This window comes from Physeter macrocephalus, chromosome 7, assembly GCF_002837175.3.
Source record: "Physeter macrocephalus isolate SW-GA chromosome 7, ASM283717v5, whole genome shotgun sequence".
Classification (NCBI taxonomy): Eukaryota; Metazoa; Chordata; class Mammalia; order Artiodactyla; family Physeteridae; genus Physeter; species Physeter macrocephalus.
In genome coordinates, this window is record NC_041220.1 from 53,232,955 (window position 1) to 53,250,307 (window position 17,353).

Genomic DNA, 17,353 nt, shown 5'->3' on the forward strand with positions numbered 1-17,353 from the left:
TTCATCACTTTAAATATGTCCTGCCACTCCCTTCTGGCTTGCAGAGTTTCTGCTGAAAGATCAGCTGTTAACCTCATGGGGATTCCTTTGTATGTTATTTGTTGTTTTTCCCTTGCTGAATATTTTTTCTGTGTTTTTAATTTTTGAGAGTTTGATTAATATGTATCTTGGCATGTTTCTCCTTGGTTTATCCTGTATGGGACTCTCTGTGCTTCCTGGACTTGATTGACTGTTTTGGGAAGTTTTCAACTATAACCTCTTCAAGAATTTCTCAGTCCTTTTCTTTTTCTCTTCTTCTTCTGGGACCCCTATAATTCGAATGTTGTTGTGTTTAATGTTGTCCCAGAGGTCTCTAAGACTGTCCTCAATTCTTTTCATTCTTTTTTCTTTATTCTGCTCTGTGGTAGATTTTTCCACTATTTTATCTTCCAGGTCACTTATCCGTTCTTCTGCCTCAGTTATTCTGCTATTGAGTCCTTCTAGAGAATTTTAAATTTCATTTATTGTGTTGTTCTTCATTGTTTGTTTGCTCTTTAGTTCTTCTAGGTCCTTGTTAAACGTTTCTTGTATTTTCTCCATTCTATTTCCAAGATTTTGGATCATCTTTACTATCACTACACTGAATTCTTTTTCAGGTAGAATGCCTGTTTCCTCTTCATTTGTTTGTTCTGGTGGGTTTTTACCTTGCTGCTTCATCTGCTGTGTGTTTCTCTGTCTTCTCATTTTGCTTAACTTACTGTGTTTGGGGTCTCCGTTTCGCAGGCTGCAGGTTCATAGTTCCTGTTGTTTTTTGTGTCTGCCCCCAGTGGGTAAGGTTGGTTCAGTGGGTTGTGTAGGCTTCCTGGTAGAGGGGACTGGTGCCTGTGTTCTGGTGGAAGAGGCTGGATCTTGTCTTTCTGGTGGGCAGGTCCATGTCTGGTGGTGTGTTTTGGTGTGTCTGTGGCCTTATTATGATTTTAGGCAGCATCTCTTCTAATGGGTGGGGTTATGTTCTTGTCTTGCTAGTTGTTTGGCATAGGGTGTCCAGCACTGTAGTTTGCTGGTCGTTGAGTGGAGCTGGGTCCTAGCGTTGAGATGGAGCTCTCTAGGAGAGCTTTCACCGTTTGATATTATGTGCAGCCGGGAGGTCTCTGGTGGACCAATGTCCCAAACTCGGCTCTCCCACCTCAGAGGCACAGGCCTGACACCCAGCCAGAGCACCTGTCAGCCACATGGCTCAGAAGAAAAGGGAGAAAGAAAGAAAGATTCAAAGAGAGAAAGAAAGAAAGAAAGAATAAAATAAGGTTATTAAAATAAAAAATAAAGAAAATTCTTAAAAATAAAAAAAATTAAAATTAATTTAAAAAAAAGAAAGAAGAGAGCAACCAAACCAAAATGCAAATCCACCAACAGTAACAAGTGCTAAAAACTATACTATAAAAACAACAACAACAAAAAAACGGACAGACAGAACCCTAGGACAAATGGTAAAAGCAAATCTATACAGACAAAATCACACAAAGAAGCATACACATACACACAAAAAGAGGAAAAGGAAAAAAAATATATATATATATATTAAAAAAAGAGAGAGCAGCCAAATCAATAAACAAATCTTCCAATGATAATAAACTCTGAATACTAAACAAAGATAAACATAAAACCAGAGACAAATTAGATGCAGAAAGCAAACCCCAAGTCTACAGTTGCTCCCACAGTCCACCTCCTGAATTTGGGATGATTCGTTTTCTATTCAGGTTTTCCACAGATGCAGGGTACATCAAGTTGATTGTGGAGATTTAATCCACTGCTCCTGAGGCTTCTGGGAGAGATTTCCCTTTCTCTCCTTTGTTCGCACAACTCCTGGGGTTCAGCTTTGGATTTGCCCTGCCTGTGCATGTAGGTCGCCTGAGGGCATCTGTTCTTGGCTCAGACAGGACAGGGTTAAGGTAGCAGCTGATTAGGGGGCTCTGGCTCACTCAGGCCGGGGGGAGGGAGGGGTACAGAATGCAGGGCGAGCCTGTGGTAGCAGAGGCTGGCGTGACGTTCCAACAGCCCCACAGACCCTCTTGAAAGCTCAAGAGACTTGGTCTTTGGTGTCTTCAGACCTGACCAGAGAGAACAAGCCTTTCTTCCTTAGCACCGTGTGCATGCCTCTAGGGAAGCCCTTTGCATGTTGTGTAACTGCTGACTTGTCTGTCTTCCCCTGTGAGTTCCTTTAACACTGATTTTTTTCTTATCCTTTGTATCCCTTGGCCTGGCACATTATAGACAGTAAATATTTGTGTAGCTAATGACCTTGTAATGATTTGAAATTTTTTGAGGACAGTTTATAGGTCATAAAACATTTCACTGTGCCTCATGTGACATCTCACTCCACTCTTCCTCTGATCTGTCACCATTAGTCAGTTAATGTGGGTGTGTTGGTAGACGAGGAGCATTAGAAAGTGAGTTTGCAGGTGGCTGGAGATGAAGGTTAATGACAAAATGAAAATAAGTTCTCCAAATAGGGGAGTTGATCCTAAGGGTGTTTTTGCGGTTGACATAAATGTTCAGTCACGGTATGGTGACTCTCTTCTACTTTCCTTAGACATCGGGTCAAATGAGGAAGCTGAGTCCACTCAACTAGAAGAGAAGCAAAGACAAAGTCATCATGGCTTCAATGTCTACGCATGAAAACCAAGATAAAGGTCCCCATTTGCCACCACCAAGCAAGCAGGTATATTTCTAATTTGAAAGTCTGCCATCTGAACAGGAACATCATACAGGACTTGCCTTAAACCTCATCCTTGATCAGTTATCTTAGTTTTTTCAGTCTGGCACTTTGTAGGATGGGTTCAGGGAAAATAGAATGGGGAAGGAAAGTGTGTTTTTGGCTGCCTTGAACAGGAGCCTTTTAAATTATTTACAAAATCCTTTCTTTACTCTTCCCTGTTTAGAATTCAGTTTAACTAACTCTTCCATAGGTTGTCAGTGACCGAAGAGGTTTCCTTAACCAGAACAAAACTCTTAATTGAATCTAACAGAATGCTACAGGATGCATGTTTTTTCATTTCTGTTATCAAGGCTAATCATACTAAGGCTATGCTGCTGACAGGTGTTCCTGTTTGGGATGGCAGAGTCCTTAACTACTAAATTAGCCATCAAATTGAGAACCCCAGTGTTAACAGGGACATAGTTTTTCAACTTCTTGAGAATGAATACTGTTTGCTTCGGGGATACATAAGTGAAGAAAAGAGAAAGTATTGTGATGGGATGATAGAGTTCATGTTCTCTGGAGTCAACTTTTTCAAGCTAAAAATGGGTTATGGAGATGATATTTAAGGAGCAAAGTTTAGGAGAGGCAAAGAGACAAATGATATCACATCATAAGGAACTTAGACACCCGAGTTGCCTCTGTGAAGTGGAGAGCCATAAAACATTTATGGTTCTACCGAAAAGGATCACCAGAGCACCCTGGGTACACTGCAGGAGCTTCAGTCTTGACTGCACGACTCACAGCAGTTGTGATAGTTGGGGTCCCTGACCATGGATGTGTATATGTGTGTGTGTGTTTTGCGGGAGGAGAGGGAGGGAGGTGTTGCTTATTTCTGCCGCAGCCACAGGCAGAACCAAGAAGAAATATTTACACTGGGATAAGGAGGACTGCTTGCTGAGCTAACGTAAGTGGTGGGTGAGAACAGATTCTTCCCTGGTCACTGTGACTCACCCTGGCCACCACTTCCGTGTGCTGTGCTATGGGGAGTTGTCGAGGAAGAAGAGGGAGGTTGCCCGCTTTGGCTGTTTGTAGAGCTCTGAAGGCACAGGTGCCACAGGATCCTTGCACGTCACCATCATGCACGTAAAGTGCTTGGCACAGTGCCTGGCCTGTGCACGAGTGCTCAGGAAATAGTGATCACCATCCACATTGACATCTACTACAAACAGAGTCAAAAAAGAACATTTGCAAAATCAGCAAGGTGAACTTCGAAAGCCATGGAACTGCACCTCAACAAGAAAAACACTAAAACTCCAAGAGATGAATGGCAGAGGACCTACATAAGTAATTCACAAACAGGGAAATAGCAGTGTGACTTAAGGGAAGAAATTAAATAAAATTTGTTTCTAAAAAACAAATGAACCACCCACAGAATGGGAAAGATTATTTACAAATCATATATCTGATAAGGGTCTAGTATCCGGAGTATATAAAAAGCTCTTACAACTCAATAACAAAAAGACAGCCCAATTGAAAAATGAGCAAAGGGCTTGAATAGGTGTTTCTCCAAAGAAGATATAAAAATAGCCAATATTCAGATGAAAAGATGCTCAATGTCATTAGTCATTAAGGAAATACAAATCAAAACCACCATTTCACAATCACTAGCATGACCACAGTCAAAAACAGAAAGAATTTAGTTTATTTAGTTTAAATAAATTGAATAATTTATATTAAAAACATTTAAAGTGCTAATTTTTGAAAAAGAACAAAACACGTGGGTTCAGTCCCTGGTCGGGGAACTAAGATCCCGTAAGCCGGATGGCGGAGCCAAGAAAAAGAAACAAAAGAGAAAATAACAAATGTTGACAAGGATGTGGAAAAATTGGAAACCTCCTACATTGTTGGTGGGATTACAAAATGGTGCAGCTCCTGTGCAAAACTCAAAAAGTTAAACGTAGACTTGCAGTATGGCCCAGCAGAGCTGAAAACAAAAACTTGTGCAGGAATGTTCATAGCAGCATTATTCACAATAGCCAATGGTGGAAACAATCCAAATGTCCATCAGTGGATGAATGGAGAAACAAAATGTGTTATATTCATACAATGGAATATTATTGAGCCATAAAAATAAATGAAATACAGATACATGTTACCACATGGGTGAATCTTGAAAACATTATGCAAAGGAAAAGAAGCCAGCCACGAAAGGTCACATGCTGTATGATATTGTTTGTACCAAATATCCAGAATAGGCAAATCCAAAAGGCAGATTAGTGGTTGCTAGGCAGTTGGAGAGAGGAGGGAATGAGGACAGACTCCTTAATGGGTATGGAATTTCCTCTTGGGGTGATAAAAAAGCTCTGGAACTAGATAGCGGTGATGGCTGCACACATTGTAGATATACTGAATGCCATGAATTGTATACTTTAAAATGGTTAAACACAACATTGTAAAACAACTATGTTCCAATATAAAATTAGAAAAAAATAAAGTGTATGGGAGGATAAAAAATATATAAAATGGTAACTATTATGTTATGTGTATTTTACCACAATAAAAAATTAATGAGTCACTGAACAAGAAAAGATTACAACCGAGGTCTAGTTGCAGGGATTGCCTCAACAGAGAAGGACAGTCTGGCTGAAGACTACATAGAGATGCTCAAACACATTAGTTATCAGACAATAAAATATTGCTTTATACCTATTAGACTGTTAAATTTTAGAAAACTGGATAATGCCAAGTGTTACAAAATCCTTTCTTTACTCTAACCTGCTTGGAATCCAGCTTAACTAGCTCTTATGCGGTTCTTAGGCATATAGAGGAATGTTCACACGCTGCTGATGGGAGTGGATTCTGGTGTAGCCATTGGGGAGAGCATTCTTGCAAGACTTTTTGTTCAGCTGGAATATGCATGCCCTGTATTTTACTTCTAGATACATATCTGCAAAGTGTTCTCATGTGGGTCTGTAAGGGGACATTTGGAGATGGGGACTCGGAAGCATCCTGGAGAATCATGCTGCAGTTAGAAACAGTGGACTAGATAAATATAGCAACATGGATAGATCTTAAAAGTGTAGAGCTGAGTTGAAAACATTTTTTAAAATAAAACTAAGTGTATAAAACAATGCCATTTGCATTAAAAAATGCAGGCACCAAAAACAGTGAACATTTTGCAAGCATATATACAAACAAAAGATCCACATTAAACCCCCAGAATGGCGGTGATGGGCAGAGAACGGGGATGGAGAATGTGGGTGAGAGTAAGTGAATAACCACATATATACCTACAAAAGGGGAGGATAATAAAAGATGGGAGTTAGTCCAGATTGTAGCACATCAACATGATGAAAAAAAGTACTGTAGAACTAATAAAAATAATGTCAACCATGTCATTAGTTCCCCCAGATATTATGTGCAGATCATTTACAAATGTGTTTAAAAAAAACTGTTAAGATAAAAAGTAAAGTATGTAGAAAAATAAAAAGCAGTCTGCTGATGCTTTTTAGACTATAGTTCCTCACAGTCTAAAAAATGCTTATAGAAGTATAAATAGGTAAATTGGAATACAGAGCTATCAATAGATAACTTGTAATACCGCTCTGAGTGTGATCCCAGATGTGTAAATATTATGCTGTAGGGGAAGTCTCTCTCTTCACCCAGGAGGAGATCTTGAACTGGGTCTTAAGAAGACCAGGTAGGCAAAGGGAGTGAGTGTCATTGCAGGAACAGGGACTGCATGGACAGAGGCTGGAAGTAAGAAAGAAAATGTGACCTCAGCAAGTAATGCGTTCTGACCAGATAACTGCTTCATGCTCACTAGTCACTGAATCACTGCTTCTCCACCTGTGATTCTTTTCTTGCTTAAGTCCATCCAGCGCTCACAGCTGGAAAGCACTGGCTGAAACTGGCCATTGCTCAGTGCTGGCAACCGGGACAGAACGCACACTGTGTGACCAGAGTGAAGAGACCTCCTTGCCCTCCTCTAGGGACGACAGAGCAGATGCTCTTCTGATGCTTTCAGTCAAGTCATCACGTAACTTTCCTTGCAGAGTCTGTTGTTTTGTCCAAAATCAAAACTGCACATCCACAAATCAGAGATTTCAAAGATTATCCGGGAATGTCAAGAAGAAAGTTTCTGGAAGAGAGGTAATTGCATCCCTCTTAATCTTTGTTAACGCTGTATTTGCTTCAATAAACTGCCTAATATCATATAAGAATTACGGTATTGATTGACTTTTGAGCAGGGACTTTGCATAATTCCCTGAAGACACTGATACCTGAGGCTGCTTGGAATTTAAATCCATGTTGAGACCCTTTTAAGGGCAGGGATAATATCTGATTTAGGAGCTGTTTACCCCCCTTAGCAAAAAGTGATGCACATCTACTACTTTCTTTCATGTGACGGAGAACGTGTACCAAGAGTGTTATTTAGAATTTCTTGAAAGAGTAGACTTTCCACAATTCCACTGGACTCTAACCTTCATCAAGTTCAGGTTCATTGCTCCCTCCCAGAGCCAAGCACACTGCTTCACATATAAAAAGTACCCATTAAATATTCATGGAATGAATGAAGAGTGGCAGCATTCTGTTAATACTTCCCTTACAATGTCTTGAAGTAACCTTTTCTGCCAAGTCTCTTCCTCTTTCCGGGCCTTCTTGTTATGAGACAAGGGTGTGAACTGAGGCTGTGCATTAAGGTCCTGTTTAATTTTAAAAATTCGTGACTTGTCACTTGAAAATGTCATAATAGAGCCTATAGACATAGTCCCAATATTGCTGGCATAGGGATAAGTTTACTTTGAAATACTCATTTTGACTTCTTACATCATTCAAATCCAGTATCAGTTGTTTTTGGAAGTAACACTCCTTAGAAGTTGATGTTCACTGTTCATTACTTCTTATTGATTGTGCTGCTAGAAATTTTCTGACAACTTATGAGTTAGTAATTTATTTAAGCCCTAGTAGTTTAACATTTCAGTATGACCCATTTGCCTACCATCAGGTAGATAGCTCTGAGTGGAAAAATTTGGCTGCTATTTGATTTGTCTCGGTTACTAGGAAGAGCTCGCAACCAAGACAAGTCAAATAGCAACCAATTTTTTTTATCACTTCTCTGTGCTTTGGGAAGAAGTTATCTGATACCTTTTGACAGAACTAGAAACTGCCTTTTCTGGACTAACTTGCCTGTTTAGAGATAAAAATCATCTCTAAACATGACCCATGTTTACCTCGAATGTAGTAATCTTCAGAAAATAAACGTATCCAAATTGTGTGACAAAATGTCATAAAAGACAAAAGCAGGGAACTATAGTAGATAGGGTGTGCAGTTTATTGTCCTCTTTTTTTTGTTGTTGTTGTTGTATGCGGGCCTCCCTCTGCTGCGGCCTCTCCCGTTGCGGAGCACAGGCTCCGGACGCGCAGGCTCGGCGGCCATGGCTCACGGGCCCAGCCGCTCCGCGGCACGTGGGGTCCTCCCAGACCGGGGCGCGAACCCGGTTCCCCTGCATCGGCAGGCGGACGCGCAACCACTGCGCCACCAGGGAAGCCCTGTCCTCTTTTTTTTAACTTTTGTGCAGGATTGAAAATTTCAAAATATATAGCGAATGGAAACTCCCAAATTCTCCAGCTCAGCGCACACACATGAAGATGCCTGTGTTGTATGTAGTGATCAGAATCCGGTGCGTGGTGGGTCTCAGAGACAGAGTGGCAGGGGGTCTAGGTTTTGTCACGTTAATGCTGTGCATTAGGTTGAGTGCCTGGGGCAGACCCCAAGAAAATTCTCCAGCGGTGCTTAATATTTGTCAAATTAGTAAAATAAAAAATGACTAAAATCTCCCTGCCAAAGCAGGAAGAGAAAACACTCAGAGTATAATTCTCCCTCATTCTTCTAGGTGAGGTGCCAAGTTTTAAAATACCAATATTGAAGGGCGTTTCTGTTTTACAGCTCTGCCTTCTTCTCTTGTAAGCATGCTTGTCACCCAAGGACTGGTCCACCATGGTAAGATTCAGTATTTGGTACATAGTCTAACTTAAGAGAATCCAGTTTTCTGCAGTCCTCCTGGCGGTTTTTGGTACTTGGCATTTATTTTTTGGTGAAGGATTTATTTGTGCAGGCTTTTGCCTGTTTCTAGCCTACGTCCCCAGCTCTCCCTCCCGTAGATGTCCTATTTCCCGGAATGAGTGACCGTGACAAAGAGAAATTAAATTTGCAGTTGGAATTAAGGTCATTAATCAGCTGACCTTAAAAATAGGGAGATTATTCTGGACTATCCAGATGGGCCCAATATAATCAAAAGGGTCCTTGAAAGTGAGAGTGGATCAGAAGACAGAACCAGAGAGATGGCAGCATGAGAAAGAGTCAGCTCAACATTTCTGAGTTTGAAGATGGAGGAAGGGGCCATGAGTTAAGCAATGAGTGGCCTCCAGAAGCTGGAAAGGAAGAAACCTTAGAGCCTCCAGAGGGCTTGCAGCTCTGTTGATGCCTTGATGTAGCCCTGTACTATGGTCTGAATATATACGCCCACCCCAAATTCACATATTGGAATTCTAAAGCCCAAGGTGATGCTATAAGGAGGTGGGGCCTTTGCAGGTGATTAGGTCATGAGGGTGGAGCCCTCTTGAAGGGGGTTAGTGCTCTTACAAAAGAGACCCCACAGAGGGCCCTGGCCCCTTCTACCACGTGAGGATACAATGAGAAGTCAACCATGCCAGCACTCTGATCTTGGACTTCCAGCATCCAGAACAGTGAGAAATAAATGTCTGCTGTTTATAAGCCACCCAATCTGTGGTGTTTTGTTATAGCAGCTCGAATGGACTAAAACACCCAGTGAGACCCATTTTGAGCTGCTGACCTCCAGAACTGTAATGTATTAAATTTGTGTGGGTTTTTTTGGGTTTTTTTTTGGCCATGCTACATGGGGTCTTAGTTCCCTGACCAGGGATCAAACCCGTGCCCCCTGCAGTGGAAGCGTAGAGTCTTAACTACTGGACCGCCAGGGAAGTCCCAAATCTGTGTTGTTTTAAACCACTGAGTTTGTAGTAATTTGTTACGACAGCCCCAGGAAACTATTGCAGTGCCTGTCTCTGTACCAGAGTCCCTGTGTCTCCCAGGGCCTTGGTATATGGTTAGACAGATACTTCCCTGCACAGGGGTGCTCCAGGAAAGAGGTAAATGGGGCTGAAATTCACCCAAGCTCTGAACACCAAGCCATTTGTCCTGGAGAGAGGCTGCATCTGCCTCAGGAGGGGCACCCCTGTACAGCAGATCATGAGGACTGGCAGCCGCCCTGCATCACCCACATAACCTCTCCGTGCCTCTTAGCACTGTCCATTGTTCCCCTCTATTCCTCCTTCCTTTCTCTCTTCTTTCTCCCCGACTCCGTCCAACCAGAGAACCTATAAGCATTGCTTAGTCCCCCGACAGCAAGAAGGCACCTGACCCTGTGGAAGCCCATGATACTGAACACTGCTGATTACTAGGATTTTAGAGAGTACTTGTACCCAGAAGACATGAGGGAAGATGTTTAGCTCTTTTTGGGGTCTGAAAGACCACATGTCATATATCTAGAAGAATCTCATTTCAGTCAGTATTATTGTTGTCTTTAAAGTTGATTTATTAAATATGATTTCATTTTTATAACTTGAAGATAGTCTTTTTGTGGAAATATATTAGTCAGTAATAAGCCTTTTTCAGAACATTTTTGACACAGAAAAAGAAAAATGGCCATGACATCTATATATAGGGATTATGTTTTATGAATATTAAACTACTTGCTCAAAAATCTACCATCTCTTACATCTGTACAAATATATATTTTTAAAAATTTTTATTTTATTTTATTTTGATTTTCTCTTTTTAAAAATTATTTATTTATTTATTTATTTTTGGCTGCGTTGGGTCTTCGTTGCTGCGCGTGGGCTTTCTCTAGTTGCAGAGAGCAGGGGCTACTCTTCGCTGCGGTGCATGGGCTTCTCATTGTGGTGGCTTCTCTTGTTGCGGAGCACGGCCTCTAGGCACGCAGGCTCAGTAGTTGTGGCACACGGGCTCAGTATTTGTGGCTTACAGGCTCTAGAGTGCAGGCTCAGTAGTTGTGGTGCACAGGCTTGATTGCTCTGCAGCATGTGGGATCTTCCTGGACCAGGGCTCGAACCCGTGTCCCCTGCATTGGTAGGAGGATTCTTAACCACTGCACCACTAGGGAAGCCCTGTACAAATATATTTTTTCCAGGTTGTGTATTACTTTTCTACAAATTTCCACAAACATAGTGGCTTAAAACAATACAAATTTATTAGCTTGCAGTCTTGAAGGTCAGAAGTCCAAAATGGCTCTTTCTGAGCTGAAATCAAAGTGTCAGCAGGGCTGCATTCCTTTCTGGGGGCTCTAGGGCTTCCTTTCCCTTTCTAGCTTCTGGAACCCACCCACATTCCTTGGCACATGGTCCCTTCCTCTGTCTGCAGAGCCAGCAACGTGGAGCCAAGTTCCCATACTGCCGTCTGTCTGGTTCTGTCTCTGAATCCTTTTTCTACGTTCAGGGGTCATCGTGATTACATTGGGCCCACCCAAATAATCCAGGATAATCTCTCTATTTTAAAGTCATCCAAAAAAAAAATTAAAAATTAAAAAAAAAATGTCATCTGATTAGCCACCTTAATTCCATTTTCCACCCTAATTCGCTTTTGTTGTATAGTCTTTTTGTGGAAATATATTAGTCAGTAATAAGCCTTTTTCAGAACATTTTTGACACAGAAAAAGAAAAATGGCCATGACATCTATATATAGGGATTATGTTTTATGAATATTAAACTACTTGCTCAAAAATCTACCATCTCTTACATCTGTACAAATATATATTTTTAAAAATTTTTATTTTATTTTATTTTGATTTTCTCTTTTTAAAAATTATTTATTTATTTATTTATTTTTGGCTGCGTTGGGTCTTCGTTGCTGCGCGTGGGCTTTCTCTAGTTGCAGAGAGCAGGGGCTACTCTTCGCTGCGGTGCATGGGCTTCTCATTGTGGTGGCTTCTTTTGTTGCGGAGCACGGCCTCTAGGCACGCAGGCTTAGTAGTTGTGGCACACGGGCTCAGTATTTGTGGCTTACAGGCTCTAGAGTGCAGGCTCAGTAGTTGTGGTGCACAGGCTTGATTGCTCTGCAGCATGTGGGATCTTCCTGGACCAGGGCTCGAACCCGTGTCCCCTGCATTGGTAGGAGGATTCTTAACCACTGCACCACTAGGGAAGCCCTGTACAAATATATTTTTTCCAGGTTGTGTATTACTTTTCTACAAATTTCCACAAACATAGTGGCTTAAAACAATACAAATTTATTAGCTTGCAGTCTTGAAGGTCAGAAGTCCAAAATGGCTCTTTCTGAGCTGAAATCAAAGTGTCAGCAGGGCTGCATTCCTTTCTGGGGGCTCTAGGGCTTCCTTTCCCTTTCTAGCTTCTGGAACCCACCCACATTCCTTGGCACATGGTCCCTTCCTCTGTCTGCAGAGCCAGCAACGTGGAGCCAAGTTCCCATACTGCCGTCTGTCTGGTTCTGTCTCTGAATCCTTTTTCTACGTTCAGGGGTCATCGTGATTACATTGGGCCCACCCAAATAATCCAGGATAATCTCTCTATTTTAAAGTCATCCAAAAAAAAAATTAAAAATTAAAAAAAAAATGTCATCTGATTAGCCACCTTAATTCCATTTTCCACCCTAATTCCCTTTTGTTGTGTAAGGTAATGTATTCACAGTTTCTAGGGATTGGGATGGAAACATCTGTAGGAACATCCATTATTCTGCCCACCATAGGTGGAAATGCTTTCATTTTAAAATTGTGATTATAAGCAACTATACTCCAATAAAAATTAATTTAAAAAAATTTTAAAAACAACAAACAAAAATAAATAAAATTGTGATTATATATACTGTGAATCTCTAAATTGAAACTCCGTGTTGAGTTACTTTCAAAGGGGAGGGGGCAATGACTAATTGCTTAGAACTAAGTTGTTATCTCCACCTTGCCTTGATATCTTTAAATACATCATGAATTGTCTGTTTCATGTTCTTTTTCTATACATTAAAGCCATTACTTGTTACCTGCCAAAAATGACTACTATTTGAGAGTTAAATTCAATCAAGATTTGAATTATCTCTTTTAAGATCATCTCTTTAGATTAAGAATCTGTGTATGTCTTAAACCCTGAAGACTTCTTTATACTTTATAAATTTAAATAAGTTATAAAATGAAATAATAATGCATTTATACATTACTTCTTAGGTTATTTAGCAGCTAATCCAAGATTTGGATCATTGCCTAAAGTTGCACGTAAGTCATAGAAGGAAAAAAAAGTTTCAGTTTTTAAAAAGAAGATGTTTATAGCAACTGGAGATAGGAATGTCCAGGTTAACCAAATTGCCTGTATTGACTCTCTGAAAAACCAGTCTCCATTTTTTGCCACCTTGCAGTTTGTAGTTCGTTCGACACTTTCTGATGGAAAGCTGAGCAGTAGGGACTTCACCTTAGTCTTCTCTAAAGCATGGACTAGGAGGGTCCGGCAGGATAACAAGAGGACATCGACAGCAGAGTCTCTGAATGATAGCTCCATGAGAGATTTTAATTTTCTTCTTTTGGCCAGTCTTTTCCAAATATTTTCTATAACGGACATAACAAACGAATAGTTTTTTTTAAATCAGGGCTTCCTAATAGTACACTTACCGTAAACTTAGGGTTTCACCTTCTTATACCAGTTATCCATAGACCTTTTAGGTACACAGAGGACGTATTCCGGTTTACGATCTGAAACCTCATTCCCAGCAAGAATAGCAGGTTGAAAATGTCTTCCATGGTTCTGCCTCGTGACCTTCCTCCCTGACACGCAAGATGGACTGCAGCTCCCCATACTCCAATCCATAAAGAATATTAAGGGGCTCTCCTACCCAGTGATTTGGAGGCTACCTAGAGCCACAACCCAAGTCCCATCTCTCCCTCCCCATGGCTTCAGAGATTTGTTTGCCAGTTGGGCCTCCCTCTGGCTGCCCGTGTCTGGGCATCACCCTTGCTTGCTCTATCCCAGCCCTTCTACCTCCAGTTCAAAACTGAGGAGATCAAAAGTCTCCAGTTCCCAATCCTGCTCTTTAATGGGGAACTTCATTCCCAGAGATTTTGTTCATTGATTCATCAAGGTACTTTTGATATAAGAATTACTGCTGTTAATAAAGTTCTAGAAGACCATTAATGGAGGAGATTCCAAATCTTTAAATTATTTATCTTTCCTAACCTGCTCTTACAGTTGCTGGTATCTTGGGATTTGGCCTTGGAAAGGCATCATACATAAGAGTATGCCAGAGTAAATTCCATTCCTTTGAAGGTCAGCTGCGTGGGGCTGGTTTTGGTCCAGGGCATAACAGGTTTGTACTCTGCTTTTTTGAGTTTTTTAAAGTAAATATCTTTATTTATTTTTGGCTGCGTTGGGTCTTTGTTGCTGCGCGCGGGCTTTCTCTAGTTGCGGCTGGCGGAGGCTACTCTTCCTTGCAGTGCGCGGGCTTCTCATTGCGGTAGCTTCTCGCGGAGCACGGGCTCTAGGCACACGGGCTCAGTAGTTGTGGCTCGTGGGCTCTAGAGCACAGGCTCAGTAGTTGTGGCACATGGGCTCAGTAGTTGTGGCACACGGGATTAGTTGCTCCGCGGCACGTGGGATATTCCCGGACCAGGGCTCGAACCCGTGTCCCCTGCATTGGCAGGTGGATTCTTAACCACTGCGCCACCAGGGAAGCCCTGTACTCTGTTTGATTAAGGGATTATAATAAAGAGAATTATTAAAAAGTAAATGAAAGATCATTCACCATTTACAATATTAAAATAGTTTTTAACATTCATATGTTGGAAAAAAACTCAAAGTTTGAGTTGTTGCTATTCAACTTCAATAATAATTATGATTTATCTGGGATACCTATTTCATTTGCTCACCAAACATTTAGTAAGTACCTACTATGTTCAAAGCATTGTACAAGTCTCTAAAGAATGCCTTGATCAGCAGACACAGCTTCTACCGTCACGGGGTTACGCAAATTTAACAAGGGCTCTTGACTGCAGGACTTCTCAGAGTCTTTACTATATTAATATAAATCATGATTCTCATTAGGGGATACAAGCAGTAGAACTCTGGAGTAAGTGGCATTACCTCTGCTGTTAAGAGTCGCTGGGATCAAAAGGGGTTCTAACTGCTAACTTACTAAGCTGCGTGACCTTGGACAAGTTTCTTAAACTCTCAAATCTGCAGTTTTCTCATTTGTATAATATGGTGATCAGAATTTTTTTCATGGGATGGTGTAAGGAATAGAAATGATTGTTCAACTCAGTGAGAGCTCAGTAAATAATAGCTCTTTCTACCATGGTATTATAAGACTAGTGTTGGGGACACATTTCTCTAAAGAGCCCTTACTTGTCACAGTGGATTCTGTTTGAGATGCAGCACAACATGGTGAAAACAACATTGGACAGGAAAATCATTAATGGCCTTTTTGTGGAAGAAATTCGGGGAGTCTGAAACCAAGAAACAGCTCTGATAATTCCTGAAAAAAATTAGGCTTGAGAACTTTAGCTTTAGGTAGAAAATACCTCTAAATAATCTAAAATATGATACAAATGAATTTATTTACAAAACAGAAACAGACTCACAGACATAGAAAACAAATTTATGGTTACCAAAGGGGAAAGGGGGCAGGTATAAATTGGGAGTTTGGGATTCACAGATACACACTACTATATATAAAATAGATAGACAACAAGGTCTTACTGTATAGCACAGGGAACTATATTCAATATCCTGTAATAAACCATAATGGAAAAGAATATGAAAAAGAATATATATAAACGTATGTATACATACAACTGAATCACTTCGCTGTACACCAGAAACTAACACAACATTGTAAATTAGCTATACATCAATTAGAACTTTAAAAAACTCTAAATAATATTGTGTTCAGACTAGAGCTTCCAGTGTCAAAGTACAAACCAACATTTTTGCTTCTATTTTAGGCACTGCCTGCTTACCTGTGAGGAATGCAAAACAAAGCATGGATTAAGTAAGGAGGGACGTTCACAGCCTTCGACTTCCTAAACTCTGTGTCTGTGGGTTTTGAAGTTTCTAAAAACATCTGAATTTGTACACCTTTAAAATGTCAAATGTACTTTAAAATAATTTACTTATAGTAGAACAGAAACATTGTGATTCTCTCACTCTACTGAAATGCTTTCGCGCGGTTGATTCTCCATTGAATTGAGCATTCCATGTTTTTCTGTTGTTTAAAAGAACACGTTGGGAGCATTCGTACACCAAAAGAAATTCTGTTGCACTCTTACTTGCTTACAGCTAAATAAAAGAATTTAGAGTCTTCTCTGATTCACCCCCATCCATTCTTTCACTCTGCTTTTGTTCAAGGTTTTAAGATCCCTGATGGAGGATAGGAATGAAGGTTGAGCAGCTTGGGAATCATGCCCCAGTGTGTATGTGTGGAGGTAGAAATACAGGGCAAGAAAGACTGTGACTATGGGAAGTGCTTTCCAAAATGTAGGGGCCAAGATTTTCTAATGAAAAATGTTTCATTTTAAAGAGTCACAATGTGAATCAACTGTCCTTTTGATGACCTCGGTGACTTTATGTCTCCTCCGTGTGGTGAAGTTTTAGAAAAGCCCATTGTTTCAGGTTCCTTGCTTAGCTAATGGATACATGCTCATGGTCAGCTCTCAAGAACTGCCGTTCTTTTATATTCTGCTAGTGGCCTAAAAGAATAAACACAACTTCCCAAAATGTCCCTCAGGAACAGTTTACGTAATTCTGGGAGGACTCACTGGAAGAATTAATTCAGAGAATGATAAACTTCAGGGCTTTAAGGGAGCTCAGAGGCTGCCAATCCAACCTTAAGAGATGCATTCCTCTTCTCCTGCCAGGTTTTTTGCATGAAAACAAACTCCTCTTCCACTGGGGACTTTTTGTCTTTATGACAGATTGTCTGAGCCCTACATGAAAACTTCTCTTGCACCTTTGCATTTTCTCAGGAAAATACTTTATATATGTGTCACCATTTATATACTGGGGGGCGGGGGGTGTGTGTACTCTTTTGCATTTTACTTACATCTTGAAACCTGTACCAAGGAGGTGAAAAGGGAAACCTCACTGAAAGTTAATGCTTGATACATATTTTATTTTCTGTATCAAAAATATTTGGAAGTTTTTATTTTTACATGAACATTATGTGTATGAGATGGAGTAATTTTGACCAAGTCTCTTTTTATATTACATATCCTGGTGCTTTCCTGTCGATAAAGTTCTATTTCTGTAAATCAGAACGCAGAGCCAATATCCTAGCTTCTTGGATGCAGTTGAACTTCTGGCTCCAACAACTAGCAACTGGTGACTCTGTGTTGTCTCAGCTATTGCAGAAATTCAGAATTGGGCACTTTTATTTCCTGCGTTCCAGAAGATGACTTCCCAGGGATCAGAACATTTTCACATTGATAAGCACAGCAAGTCAATGTTAAAACCCATCTTGGGGGCTTCCCTGGTGGCGCAGAGGTTGAGAGTCCGCCTGCCGATGCAGGGGACGCGGGTTCGTGCCCCGGTTCGGGAAGATCCCACATGCCGTGGAGTGGCTGGAGGTTGAGAGTCCGCCTGCC

The 17,353-nt window shown here is 40.8% G+C and overlaps 1 protein-coding gene across 1 annotated transcript in view; it reads left to right on the forward strand.

Moving 5' to 3' along the window:
* Positions 1–17,291, forward strand: part of OCIAD2 (OCIA domain containing 2) — a 23,690-nt gene extending 6,399 nt beyond the window's left edge. Inside the window, exons 2-7 of the mRNA XM_024131916.3 lie at positions 2,570–2,698; positions 6,733–6,829; positions 8,628–8,681; positions 12,953–13,000; positions 13,965–14,082; positions 15,716–17,291. Coding sequence (XP_023987684.1) covers positions 2,633–2,698; positions 6,733–6,829; positions 8,628–8,681; positions 12,953–13,000; positions 13,965–14,082; positions 15,716–15,797 — 465 coding nt within the window. The 5' untranslated portion in view covers positions 2,570–2,632 and the 3' untranslated portion in view covers positions 15,798–17,291. The remainder of the gene's footprint in view (positions 1–2,569; positions 2,699–6,732; positions 6,830–8,627; positions 8,682–12,952; positions 13,001–13,964; positions 14,083–15,715) is intronic.
* Positions 17,292–17,353: the final 62 nt, after the last annotated feature.